General features: G+C 38.9%; 1 protein-coding gene across 9 annotated transcripts in view; it reads right to left on the bottom strand.

Moving 5' to 3' along the window:
• Positions 1-1119: 1119 nt before the first annotated feature.
• USP16 (ubiquitin specific peptidase 16) overlaps positions 1120-14520 on the bottom strand; it is a 30887-nt gene continuing 17486 nt past the window's right edge. For all 9 annotated transcript variants that reach the window (XM_063640639.1, XM_055279394.2, XM_063640637.1 and 6 more), the window contains 8 exons: positions 13940-14031; positions 13516-13572; positions 11988-12164; positions 8254-8917; positions 6807-6901; positions 5473-5559; positions 1654-1810; positions 1120-1546 (listed from right to left, as the gene is read on the bottom strand). In XM_063640639.1, the coding sequence (XP_063496709.1) occupies positions 1425-1546; positions 1654-1810; positions 5473-5559; positions 6807-6901; positions 8254-8917; positions 11988-12164; positions 13516-13572; positions 13940-14031 (1451 nt within the window). In that variant the 3' untranslated portion in view covers positions 1120-1424. The remainder of the gene's footprint in view (positions 1547-1653; positions 1811-5472; positions 5560-6806; positions 6902-8253; positions 8918-11987; positions 12165-13515; positions 13573-13939; positions 14032-14520) is intronic.

Consider the following 14520-nt stretch of genomic DNA (forward strand, 5'->3'; position numbering starts at 1 on the left):
GAAGACACTCTACTTAGCAAAGTACAAAAAAAATGCTTATAACAGAAAATAGATATCCTGACATGTACAAAATTAAGTCAGTTTTCATAAAGCAGATCCTATTTTGTTAAAATCAGTAAGGAGTGTTGAAAAAGCCAAGAACATTGTAAATAAATTATTAAAAATAATTACACTGAATTTTATAGGACATGTGCTACTATATGTGTTGGTTATGTAAGGTCCTTAATACTGTTTGAAATTGTGTGTGTATGTATTTCTTGAGACAAGGCGTTGCTCTGTCGCACAGGCTGGAGTGTGAAGTGGTGAAATCTCAGCTCACTGCAACCTGTGCTGTTGGGCTCAGGCAATCCACCCACCTCCGCCTCCTGAAAAGCTGGGGACACTGGCACACACCACCACATTTGGCTAATTTTTAAGTTTTTTGTAGAGACAGGGTCTCTGTATGAGACCAGGCTGGTCTCAAACTCCTGGGCTCAAGGTTTCCTACTGCCTTGACCTCCCAGAGTGCTGGGATTACAAGCATAAGCCACCGCACCAGCCTGTTTTTAGTATTCTTTCCAAGAGATTTTAGAAGCAGTATGACTGACTGGGTCTTACATAAACTCAACAGGTATTATGAATGATACAACTCTCATTACTGCCACAGCAAGTTAGAAGTGTTCATTGTATGTCGAAGTCGTCCTCAGAGAACCTTTCAAGAAGTTCAGAGACACTTGGTGTCCCTAAGCTCTTTGCGTTGCATGTAACTCAAACAAACAGTGGCTGACCTGGGACAGTTCACAGGCTTTCTCTGGCATGCTGGTATTAAGGGGTTTGGTACCCAGTTATACTTATAGGAGTGAGACTGGTTTGTCTTACATCTGTCCCAGATCCGCTGACCACTGGCACAGAGCAAATACAGAGTAAGGCCTTATATACCCCAGCTTATGCACACTATGGCATCAGAAGGATTATACAGAAACATTCCTCCCATTTATATTCTGCTGTCAATATAGATGCTTATAAAATTAACACACTTGTAATGAAGTTTCATTAGCCAGTCTGATGAAACATTTTTTAAAGTGTTACCCAGTAGGGTAAGTCAATAGAAGTTAAAATCTTCCCAGTAATGAAACAAGATTTTAGGGTAAGTCAGTTTATTGATGTGTTGTGATCCATCACCCAGATATATTAAACACAGAGGACTTAAGTAATTCAGGATTTCCTTTCCAGAAACAAAGCAGGAATAAAAACCACCATGACAATACAAAACCTTTGTACATTTTTAGGTGTTTTTCCCTTCAATATTTAAATAAACTATTTCTTCTGGCATGTATTTAATGTTAAGTGAACATGATTTTAATTAGTCTTTACTTTTTTTTATTGTTATTTCAGCCATTATAAAAGCCATAAATGTGTTTCCAGAAAAAGTATTTTTGATATTATTACAGTATTCTCTCATAAAATAGGAGGTACGCTTGTGAGTTTAGTACTTTAGTTGTAGGCACAGCTTGCACATGTGTGTCGCTGATGTGAAACCACTGCCCTTTTGATTCCATTTCAAAATCTGTCAAGAGGAAATGAAAAATCAAACATAAATGGAAAGATTCAAGTTGATTACTTTTTGGTTTTGCCATAATCTGCTGAGTGCCTGAATTTTCCAAGACATCTTACCTTGTGGAATATCACCGTGAAGAACAAGATTAGAGAGATGACTATTTGCGGTTCTTGCCTTGGCATAGGCAGTGTAATGCCCCGACCTCATAGTACCACTGTGTTCAACAACTCCATATAAGGAATAGAGTACCCTTGTATTTTCTTCTGCAACATTCTTTAAAAATGAGGAGAATCCAAAAGTTAGTTCTAGTTCCATTTACACAGATGTCATTGGCAAGACAAGTTTACACTATGCAAAGGATCTTTAACCATTACTTTGAGAGTGCAGAAATCATACCTCTTCTCAGAAATCATACCTCTTCTCAGCCTGAGACACTTCTGTTTTTATTATAAATTTACCATTGTTCCCCTGCTAGAAAAGCTGTAAGCCACAGGCCACTTCATGCAGTTACCTGGCTCAGATACCAAATAACTGAATTCAACTTGCCAGTTTCTTTAGGAGCCTGAGGATAATTCCAAAATAACAACCCTAGCTATTAACAGCTCTGAATACCCTGTTTAAAAAACGGTAAGCCCTGAACAGGAAGAGAATAGTATTTTAGGTTGTGCCAAAAATTACCCCTTACATCTTTAAATGTCCCTAAGGGAGTTGGTGAGAAGCACATTCAACCTCTCAAGTGTTCACTTTCCCCACCAGAGAGTGCAGGCTGCTTATTCTTTCAGGACTCCATATGCCATAGGGCTAGCAACAGGAACAGGCATTCTCCGGGCCAGGAGCCACTTTTCAGACAACTATTTATGTTCTCATGTAAAAAGTCCGTAACAGGCATCACTGCCCTTCAGTAGTACTGTCTATACTCAGCTTCCCAATCTGTGCCTCCATATTCACTGAAGAACTTAGTACTTCTCCGTCCATCTATGATCCTCACAGGACTTTAAATGCCATTCCATTTTAGTCAACCACACCCAGGACTAGAGTCTGGGCTTGTCATCACTCAGAATTGTTCAACTTCATAAAATTTTTTTTGAGACAAGGTCTCACTCTGTCACCCAGGCTGGAGTGCAGTGGCGTGATCTCAGCTCAATGCAACCTCTGCCTCCTGGGCTCAAGTGATCCTCCTGCCTCAGCCTCTGGAATAGCTGGGACTACAGGTGCACACCACTGTGACCTGCTAAATTAGTTTTTTGTGGAGACGGGGTTTCAGCATGTTGCCCAGGCTGGTCTCAAACTCCTGAGCTCAAGGGACATAAATCTTATTTTTAGTCTTAGTCCACAAGTCTTCTCTTTATTCAACTCTCATCTCACCTATTCTGTACTCTTTAACTTAACAGGATTTCCAATGCTCATATTCTTGCCTATGAAGACTTTTGGCTTCATTCCTGATATGGTTTGACTGTGTCCTCACCCAAATCTCATCTTGAGTTGTAGCCCCCACAATTCCCACATGTCATGGGAGGGTATTCGTTGGGAGGTAACTGAATCATGGGAGCAGGTCTTTCCCATGCTTATTCTTGATAGTGAATAAGCCTCACAAGATCTGATGGTTTCATAAGGGGGAGTTTCCCTCCACATGCTCTTGCTTTGCCTGCTGCCATCCATGTAAGATGTGACTTGCTCCTCCTTGCTTTCTGCCATGATTGTGAGGCCTCCCCAGCCATGTGGAACTGTAAGACCAATAAACCTCTTTCTTTTGTAAATTGCCCAGTCTTGCCCAGTATATCTTGTCCAGTATATCTTTTATCAGCAGCATGGAAACTTACTAATATAATTCCCATATGCAGTCTAGACCATCACTATTCAAAATGTGGTCCATGAACAGCCAGCATCAGCATCACCTGAGAGTTTACATTAAACATAAAGAATTTTTGATCCCATACCAGACCTACAGAATCAAAATTTGTAGGTCTGATTCCCAAATACACACTGAAGTTTGGGAACTTCAACCACATGTATCACTTACAAATAATCTCCTCTCAGTACTCACCACCAGGTTTGCCACCTATCCAATTCATCACAAAACCTCACCCTGAATCCTATAATGTACCTGCCATGCCCAAACCCAGAAGGCCGCTACTGCTAAGAAACAAAAGTATAATAAATGATCATGTACCTTGTCATAGTCCTCAATGTGACTAAAATCTTATAAATTGTCCTTAGCTGCCTCTTCCGTTATGCCCTTCACAGCAACTGGCCCAGCCTTTTTTTTTTTTTTTTTTTTTTTTTGAGGGCGTTTCTTGCTCTGTCACCTAGGCAGAAGTGCAGTGATGCAATCTTGGCTCACTGCAGCTCTGCCTCCCAGGTTCCAGCAATTCTCCTGCCTCAGCCTCCCAAGTAGCTGGGATTACAGGCGCACACCACCATGCCTGGCTAATTTTTGTATTTTCAGTAGAGACAGGGTTTCACCATGCTGGCCAGGCTGGTCTCAAACTCCTCACCTCAAGTGATCCACCCACCTTGGCCTCCCAAAGTGTTGGCATTACAGGCATAAGCCACCACGCCCAGCTCCAAATTCTTCAACATGAAGATTCTTTGAGATCCTTTGTGGTGTCCTCACTTTCTACCCCTGCCTCTTCCACTCAGATACTTAGGAGGGTCCTGTCATTGGCCATCTCCTTTTTCTCTCTTCAGACTCTATACACAAGGGATCCTATCTTCTCATAGTTTAAACCACCACATATGTACTGATTTCTAAATCTTTGCCCTGGGCCCATCCTAACCTCTCTGCTGTAGGTCTCAGATATGTATATCCAAATGTTTTCTAGACTAAGCACATTAATTTCTCAAAGGTAACTGACACTCAAATGTATCTAAAACTTAAGACACTATCCTTTCTCTACCTGCTTTTCTCAACCTGCTTTTCTCCCTATATATCCTATCTCAATTTACAGCACTCCCATCTGTCGAGCCAGGCCTCAGGAATCATCCTCAACCCTTTCTCTGCCACCCTCAACATCCACTTACAAAAGGCCTCTGCCTCACCTTACAGTGCCAATCAATCATTAAGTCTTGTTAATTCTACCTCCTGAAATATTCCTTCTATCTCCCCATCTCCTGCCCAACTTTAAGCCCTCATCAACTACTGGCTGAATTAATACAACAGCCTCTGAACTCATTTCCCCACCTCTAGTCTTTCCCTACTAAAATTCAGCCTCCATACATCAACAAGTAACCTACGTCATATGAAGATCTGACCATGCCACCCCAATGCTTTAAATTCCTCAGGGCTCCCCATTGTATACCTAATGAAGTCCAAGTTCCTCACCATGAGAACCCTCCAAAACTTCATTCCTATGTCACTTCTCTGGCTTCATTTCTCAACTCTCCCTATACCTTGTACTGTAAACTCTAGAACTACATACATTACCAGTCTCTGGCAATCACCATCCTATTTTACACTGCTGTTTTTACTCCTGCTGTTCTTTCTGCCTGCAAAACTCATTTCATCTTGATTCATCATACTTTTACTCCTTCTTTAAATATAGTTGAGGCATGGTTTACTTTACAAAGCCATTCCTGAGCCACCAACATGCTGGGTTAAGTGTATACCACTCCTGATCTGTGTTCACCAGCCTTAACATTCAACCACATTAAACTGAGATTATTCATTAATAGATCTGCTCACCTTTAGTTTTATGCCCTCCGCTCACGAGACAATGTATGCCATAATAAAGGGGATTCCAAACGCTGAACTGAAATAACCCATTCTTCAAAATGATTCATCACTAATCTTCAAATTATAAAGGTACAATGATAAAAGACCCACACTACTCAATAATTGTTATCAACTTCATACTTAAGTGAGTTGCTACTGGAGCATTAGGTAAGCTATGATTTGACTTTAAAGGACTTTCCCGAAAAAGACCACTTAGACTTACCTTACATTTAAGGGTGCAAAAAGGAGCCAAATCTAAGATTTCCGGAAACTTTATGTGTTTGTTAACTTTGCGTAGGTTAAAACCAGCCTAAAAGAGAAACATAACAGATTGACTTCTTTTCCTGGAAAAGCAATACAGGTTAAGTAAACCGAAGTCCCCTCTGATGTCCAAAAGAGTATCAACATTAAGTCCTAGTTCAATTTTCTTTGGAGACTCAATTCTTCCTGACCACTAACTGATTCCAAGTTGGTTTGCTTTTGCTAAGTACACATGTATCACACAAAAAACACACACCAACACATTAAGAAAGCTATTCCCAGCTGGACACGATGGCACATGCCTGTAATCTCAGCACTCTGGGAAGCTGAAGCAGGAGGATCACTTGAGACCAGGAGTTCGAGACCAGCCTGGGCAACACTGTGAGAGACTGTCTCTACAAAAAAATTAAAAAATTAGCTGGACATGGTGGTAGCCACCTATAGTCCCAGCTACTATAGTCCCACGTATAGTCCCAGCTATAAAGGCTGAGGTGGGAGGATCGCTTGAGACCAAGAGGTCAAAGCTTCAGTGAGCCATGATCATGTCATTGCACACCAGCCTGGGTGACAGAATTTCAAAAAGAAGAAAAAAAACTTTTCTTGTGAGAAAATTCTCAATGTTTCTGCTTCAGCCATCCAGAAATGCCAGATTAGACCATAGGTTCTGAGTGCTTAAAACTCAGCGATAGCATAATACTTTTCTGTGAAACACACGCTCTCAGCCTCATGCTCGAACCAAGCTTAGTGAATTGTTCATAATGGCCCACCCAATTAGTCAAGCCCATACCAACCACAAGAGGAAAAACATTCTGAAGATACTGAAAGTACTTTCGGAATTTGCAACACAGTTTAGAAGTTATACAGCTATAGCGAAAGTTTTCAAGAAAAGACGAGGTCACCAAAATGATGACAATCCAACGCAACAATGTCTTTTTATCAAGGGTCCATAAAAACAAGATGCCACACACAAAACAGAAAAAATCACTAATATTCCTAAGCATGAGATATATGTAACACACCAGTCTTTTTCTTTTTTTAACCTGAAATAAAAGTAAGACGCCAATCGTACTAAAAAGAGGGACATGAGTTCTAGGAAATCTGAGGAGATTGTGCCTCCACCTTCACATGCGCCTCTGCCTAGCCCCTATGTTTTTCCCTTTCTGACTTCATTGACATTAGAGTTAAGAAACAACAGAAAACCAAAGAAACAAAGTATATGTTGAGACAGTAATGAATAAAATAGGTGATAAAGTAGGTGTTACATATTTAAAACAAATTTTGGGTAACAAGGAGTACCTGCTGAAATCTCTTTAAATGAAGAGTAAGAACAGGAGGAGCAAGAGAAATTAGCATCTGCTTTTTGGCATTGGTGTAAACATGCTTCCTTTCACCTAAAGAAAAGAAGAAATTTTTAACAGGGAGAAAATCATTTTAGACCCCTACAGCATTCAGATTTGCTATAAAATCATTTTAAACATCTAAAGCAAGGATCAGTAAACTTCTTCTATGAAGTACTAGATAACAAATATTGTAGAATTTGTGGAGTAAGAGGCAAAATCAAAGATATTTTACAGGTATTTATACATGAGATAAAAATGTCCATAAATTCTTACTGATGAAATCAAAATACAGTAATAACTGAGAATGATTACAATCAGAGAAAAGCTGAATTACTGTGGAGAGACACAATATTTTGGTTAATGAGGTTCAAAGTTTAGTATATTCCATCACATCAAATCATTTGCAAATGTTCATCTATAAAAAATATTTTTTAGGCTGGGTGCTATGGCTCACGCCTGTAATCCCAGGACTTTGGGAGGCCTAGGCGGGCAAATCACTTAGGTTAGGAGTTTGAGACCAGGCTGGCCAACGTGGCAAAACCCTATCTCCACTAAAAATACAAAAATTAGCCAGGCATGGTGGCGGGTGCCTGTAGTCCCAGCTACTTGGGAGGCTGAGGCAGGAGAATCTCTTGAACCCAGGAGGTGGAGATTGCAGTGAGCTGAGATTGGCCACTGCACTTTAGCCTGGGAGACAGGGCAGGACTCTGTCTAAAAAAAAAAAAACACACACACATATATATACACATACATATGAGATATATATATATACACACGCATACACACACACACAAACACACACACACAGGCTTACTTTTTGTCTCTACATGTAAATAAATAAAATTCTACTTAGAATTTTAAAATGTTTCAACAATTCTAGTAAAAATCCTTAGGAATCCATGGCCCCTCTACATCTTATTTACCCAAACTCAAAAAAAAAAAAAGGCAGTGGGGAGATAAGGGAAATTGTCAGTATGATCCTTTTTCCCATTTGAGGAAGATTGTAAGAAAGCACTGTCTTCCCAGAGCTTTGCACTGGGCATGTCACATTAGTTCACTGATAAATTCAAGTGTGGCATCCTGGGTGCAAAGGAGATAAGGGTGGAAAAAAATAGCCACTATGTGTCAGGATGCTGTGATGACTGCATTCCAAGCGGATAATTTACCCACAGGGAGAGATGTCAGGGAGAAAACTGTCCCATTTAACTGCTGCTGGGATGTCATAGTATATTAGCCACTTCAATAAAGTCCTACTTCTTCCATCCTTCTATTAAAATATTTACACAGAAAAGGACACTTATTCATGCCATCCAAATCCCAATACAATTAGGAGTACTCTACCTATGCAGCGCAAAATGTGCCCCTGAATATTAATTTTACTTACAGTGAGAGCATTAAAATACCTTTTATATTTGCCTTTGGTCCATTACACTGTCTCCGTGTGCATACTTCACAAAGCAGTTTATTCGCATCTCGAAGTTTCTCATTTCGGGTGAACTGATATAAACAATGTTGGATTGAACACTCATCAGTATTGAAAACTTCCCTGTTTGCAAGAGTACAGAAAGCAGTTTCTGGATCTTCATTTACAACCTCATACACCTTTGTTCCAGGAGTATGACTATCATTCAGAATCTCTATATTTATTTCATCAGGATGAAGAGCAGCATTCAAATTTAGGTTTTTGAAACCATTGGAAATGTCCACTTCTCCACTGCTCCCTTCCGTTAGGTAGGCACCATTTAAATTCCTAGTACAGTCAGTGGGAGAAGATGTTAAAACCTCCAGATCATTATCCATGTTGATATTTTTCATATCTACTTCCTCTGTGGATTTTTGATTGTCAGTTACACTTTCGATCATTTTTTCTTGGCCATTCAAATCTTTCTGGTTGACACAATATTCTTTATGCATAACAACCTCTTGTGAAATATGGTTGGATTTAATATTTACTTCTCCTTGAAGTGACATTTCAGCTTCATATTCATTGTCTTCAGGATGGTCAATAGTACAAATATCATTTAAATGAAGCACTTTTCCTTGAATTTTTTGTTGTCTTCGTTGGTTCTGGGTAAAAAGTATATGGCATTAAAAAATAAAGAAAGAAAAAGAAAGAGCGGGAGAAAAGGAGGAAGAGAGACAGAAGAAAGAGAAAACACATACATGTACTATATCCAGTTTTGTTGCTTGTCAATCAAAAATAATTTCCTAAGGAAGAGTTCACTCTCACAATCTGATCCTACAAAGTTCCTTCGCTATCAAGGATCAAAAAAATTATGAAGAAATTGGCTGGGCACGGTAATCCTAGCACTGTGGAAGGCCAAAGCAAGAGGATCACAAGGGGATCACTTGAGGAGTTTGGGACAAGCTTGGGCAACATACTGAGACCCCATCTCTAAAAAAAAATTAAAATTAAAATTAACTGGGCACGTTGGTGTCCACCTGTAGTCCCAGCTATTCAGCAGGTTCAGGTGGGAGGATCACTTGAGCCCAAAAGTTCAAGGTTACTGTGAGGTATGATCATGCACACTATACTCCAGCCTGGGTGGCAGAGCAAGACTCTGTCTCAAAAAATAAATAAATAAATTATGAAGAAAAGTTATTTAGGCCAGGTGCAGTGGCTCACACCTGTAATCCCAGCACTTTGGGAGGCCAAGGAGGGCGTCTCACTTGAGGTAAGGAGTTTGAAACCAGCCTGGCCAACATGGTGAAAACCCATCTCTACTAAATATACAAAAATTAGCCAGGCGTGCCTGTAATGCACGCATGGGTGGTGCGTGCCTGTAATCCAGCTACTTGGGAGGCTGAGGCAGGAGAATCGCTTGAACATGGGAGGTGGGGGTTGCAGTGAGCCGAGACCACACCACTGCACTCCTGCCTGGGCAATAAAGTGACTCTGTTCCCCCAAAAAAGAAAGAAAAAGTTATTTAAATGAAATCAGGAATAAACCATCACCAATCATCAAAAAATCACCCTATTGTAGAAATAAAAATATGCAAGACATGGTCTCTGTGCTAAGAGAAGTAATCCAGGCAGAGTACTAAGACTGTTAAACCCAGGCAGTCAAATGTTATACCATACGGTGGGTCTGACTCCACACGTAACAGAAAGAAATGTATCCATATGAGTTACTGGGTCAAGGTTTCACTGAGAGAAAAAAAAAAAAAAAAAAAAAAAACTGAAAGAAAACTCAAGGATGCACAAGTACAGGACTGCTTTGGTCAGAGGAATGGACAAAAGTATTCTGGGAAAAAAATGGCCTGAAGTTAGCAAAGAAGCAACGTAGCCACACATACAGAAGAGAGTAAAGAACTTTTCCCTTTAAAATCACTCTTGCCACTTGCAACCTACTTCCAAATAGAGGAAAAGAAGGCATTTCATCAAGATTCCTGTTACTGTAATGCCTAAAAACCCAAAGGCATTTCTGGTTGTAACTGGAAGAACTGAAAGAACAGCCCCCGTGAAGCTACTCTGTAATACCAGAAGAATGAAGGGCAGCAAACAGGATGGGACCCAAACATTTTCTGATGTGTTTCCATAAAAACAGAGAAACACATGAATAAAAAATGAGAAAAGAATATAAGCAAAAACTTCAAAGAAAATGAAATGCAAATGGCTCTGAAACATAAAAATATGCTTAATCTAATTGATATTAAAATAAATGCAAAATAAAACTGCACTGAGATAATATTTTCCATCTAACATACTAATCAAAATCTGGAAGTTTGATAACACACAGCTGTCAAGGGTCAGGAGCAACCTTTGTGAAGGACAATTAGTATCAACCAAAACTACAAATGTAATCCCTCTTCTCAAACTTTACCCTACAGATGACTTATGTATAGGGTTATTCACTAGAGCATTGACCATTATAGCAAAAGACTAGAAACAACCTAAATCAATAGAGAAATGGTTAAATGAATTATGGCACATCCATAACACAGAATCATGCAACTGTTAAAAAAAAAAAAAAAAAAAGAAAGGGAGAGAAAGAAAGGGCCAGGCATGGTGTCTCACATCTGTAATCCCAGCACTTTGGTAGGCTGAGGCGGGCAGATTATCTGAGGTCAGGAGTTAGAGACCAGCCTGACCAACATGGCGAAACCTGTCTTTACTAAAAATACAAAAATTAGCCAGGCATGGTGGCACATGCCTGTAATCCCAGCTACTCCGGAGGCTGTGGCAGGAGAATCACTTGAACCTGGGAGGCAGAGGTTGCAGTGTGCCAAGATCTCGCCATTTGCACTCCAGCCTGGGCGACAGAGTGAGACTCCATCTCAAAAAAAAAAAAAAAGAAGTTTTATATACTAAAATGGAAAGGACTCCAAGAATCTAAGTATAAACAAACAACACAATTCAGAATGGTGTGAATGGTAAGAAAGGGGGGAAAAAAACCAAGACTGCATATTTGTATTTGCTCATATTTTCCAAAAGAAACTCCAGAAGGATATGTAAGAAAAAACAAAAGTGTTTATCTTTGTCATAAAAGGAAAGTGGTGGTCGGCCGGGCACGGTGGCTCATGCCTGTAATCCCAGCACTTTGGGAGGCCAAGGAGGGCGGATCACTTGAGGTCAGGAGTTTGAGACCAGCCTGGCCAACAATGGTGAAACCCTGTCTCTACTAAAACTATAAAAATTAGCTAGGCTTGGTGGCATATGCCTGTAGTCCTGATTGCTCAGGAGGCTGAGGCATGAGAATTGCTTGAACCTGGGAGATGGAGGTTGCAGTGAGCAGAGATCGTACCACTGCACTCCGGCCTGGGCGACACAGCAAGACTCCACCTCAGGGGAAAAAAAAAAACAGTGGTGGGAGGGGGACTTATTGTTTACCTTTATATATTTTTAAATTTGTGGGTGTCAATAATATTAACTCAAAAAATTAAGTTAATTAAACTTACTACAAATACTTGTTACAAGCAATGCAGGATTTAAAAAAAAAAGAACCACGACGTTTTCTTCACATATACTCAAAGCAATTTCCCAGCAGAGAATACTAAATGAGCTAAATTCTGTAATTGTCAAATGAAAGTGCTGTATCTAAAATAACAGACATGTCTAACCAGTGTCATTCAGACTACAAACTCAATAGTTCAAAATATAAAATTAGAAGCATATGATTTTCCTCCTAATTACCCACCTTGGCTTGCTTTTTGGCTTGTTTCTTTGCTTTTTTCTGTAAGTGCTTACTTGTTCCAGAAGGAATATCACTTCTCTCTTTTATGTAACTGTCGTTATCTTTTTCTTCCTCGCTATCTTGATCTTCATCTTCCATTGTCTTTTTCAGATTTTTATCATTTACACTTTTCTTACCACTCTTAAAATATAGATAACATAGGTCAAAAACAAAATTTTACAACTACCGTTTGTGAAAAAAAATCCATGCTATGTAAATATTTTTCTACTTCTATTATATACTAGCTTTTTTTTCCACACTATTTGAAAATAGATGAGACAAAATTCATTTATCTCATATATTAGAAAGCAATCTTCACATAATGAGAAAACAAGCAAACCAAGAAAACAGCAAAAGGCAACATCATATGCAGGTGTAATAGAAATATAACGAAATTTATAAGATACATGCTGTGTCACACTGTTAATACGTCCATTTCCAAATACATTTTCTAAGTGACTTATATAAGTCACCACGGTGTATTCTTTTTTATTCTTTTCTTTCTTTGCATGCATATGACAGTTTCAGAAAAAGAGAAAATAAAGTTTGGTGAGACTTTAATTGCCAAGTAACAAGCCAAGGGTCTCATAATTCATACGAAGTTGAAGAATGATTTATCCAATACTCATAACATCTCTTCTTTTTTCCTACTACTACTTAAAAGGAACCAAATTAAAACAAAATAATATCTTCATTTAACATTTATGAGTTAATGGGTGCAGCACACTAACATTGCACATGTATACATATGTAACAAACCTGCACATTGTGCACATGTACCCTAAAACTTAAAGTATAATAATAATAAAATAAAATAAATTTAAAAAAAAACACTTATGGCCGGGCGCGGTGGCTCAAGCCTGTAATCCCAGCACTTTGGGAGGCCGAGGCGGGCGGATCACGAGGTCAGGAGATCGAGACCATCCTGGCTAACACAGTGAAACCCCATCTCTACTAAAAATACAAAAAATTAGCCGGACGTGTTGGCGGGCGCCTGTAGTCCCAGCTACTCGGGAGGCTGAGGCAGGAGAATGGCATGAACCCGGGAGGCGGAGCTTGCAGTGAGCCGAGATCGCGCCATTGCACTCCCGCCTGGGAGACAAAGCAAGACTCCGTCTCAAAAAAAAAAAAAAAAAAAAAAACAACAAAAAAAAACACTTATGAACTTAGGTGTGCCAGGGATTCATGATTAGTCTTAAATAACAAAAATAAGTATTAATTTTAATATAAGGAAAATACTTCCCTGTATGGAAACCAATCAAACTAATTACTTGTATAGAATTCTGAATACATCATCTTTTTTTCCAACCTTGTTTTTTAAAGTAGTTACCCTGTTCTTTATTCAAATCCTAAAAATTATTCTACCCCAAATTAAGAAAAATTTCTGCATGGGCTAGTAATATACAAACTTAAAAAGAGTAACAAGGCTTCCCCCCATAAAATCTTACAGGAAAAAAAATCTACTTGAATAAAATAAACTCAATAGTCTTACCTGATCATCTAAAACTGGGAGGGACAAATCAAGGAAAGATTCATGAACCAAGGAGACCTTAACCAATCAAAAAAGACAGTGTAAAAATGTAAATACTGTAAATGTTACATAGTAAGATCCTCCCTGCCCTGTGGGATGGGGGGTAGGGGGTGGGTTTTAAAATAAACAAAGGCTTAAGAAAATTTGAAATGAAAAATTACACAACATTGAGGACTTTGGGTTGGGGGAAATAAATCAAAATGTTTAACTTCTTCAAGATTTAAGGAGTGCTGACATTTCCCACAAAGAACCATGCACATCTGAATAGCATCTGAATAGTTTAAAAAGATATCCTATGAAGGTAGAGATTTCTGCTTTTGAAATAAACAATTGCTAAACTGTTGAATATCAGTGAATAAACCCAGTACACATGACATCTACTTACAGTTCTGCATTGATCACACATGATCGTACTAGTTAGTTCACCACCAAAGATGCGGTCAACAAAACTTGGTATTGATTTTTTCTTCTCATAATCTATGGAGAAAAAAAAGTCTATCAATTACCAATTACCTTTATATAATTAATTAAACAAGAAAAGCTAAAACTACTTACCTATCTATCTCTAAAATTTTATTTTAAATTTCCTGTCCCACAGACTTCTTCCTCCATTCATAATCACTGTTATTTTTTTATGCGATAGAAGTCAGTATTACATATTCCACCTCTGAGCATAACATAATTGAACACAATCACCTTTTATGAATAAGACAAAAAAGTCCTTATCCAAGATCTAGTCAGTGGGAAGTAAACTGTGCAAGTCAGTGAGACTTCTATGTCTCTCTCTCTCTCTCCATTAGTATACAATGAACAGCTCGGAGTAGGCTGAATGACAGTCTAATTCCTTAGTTCTAGCTCTAACATTCTAACATTCAAGACTGATAAAAGATACCAGAGTAGCACATTGGGAGAGAAAATGCATGTAACTTGTTTTGTGAACTCTAAGACTGAACTCCTTTGATATTT

The sequence above is a fragment of the Symphalangus syndactylus genome, chromosome 5 (genome assembly GCF_028878055.3).
Source record: "Symphalangus syndactylus isolate Jambi chromosome 5, NHGRI_mSymSyn1-v2.1_pri, whole genome shotgun sequence".
NCBI classification, from domain to species: Eukaryota; Metazoa; Chordata; class Mammalia; order Primates; family Hylobatidae; genus Symphalangus; species Symphalangus syndactylus.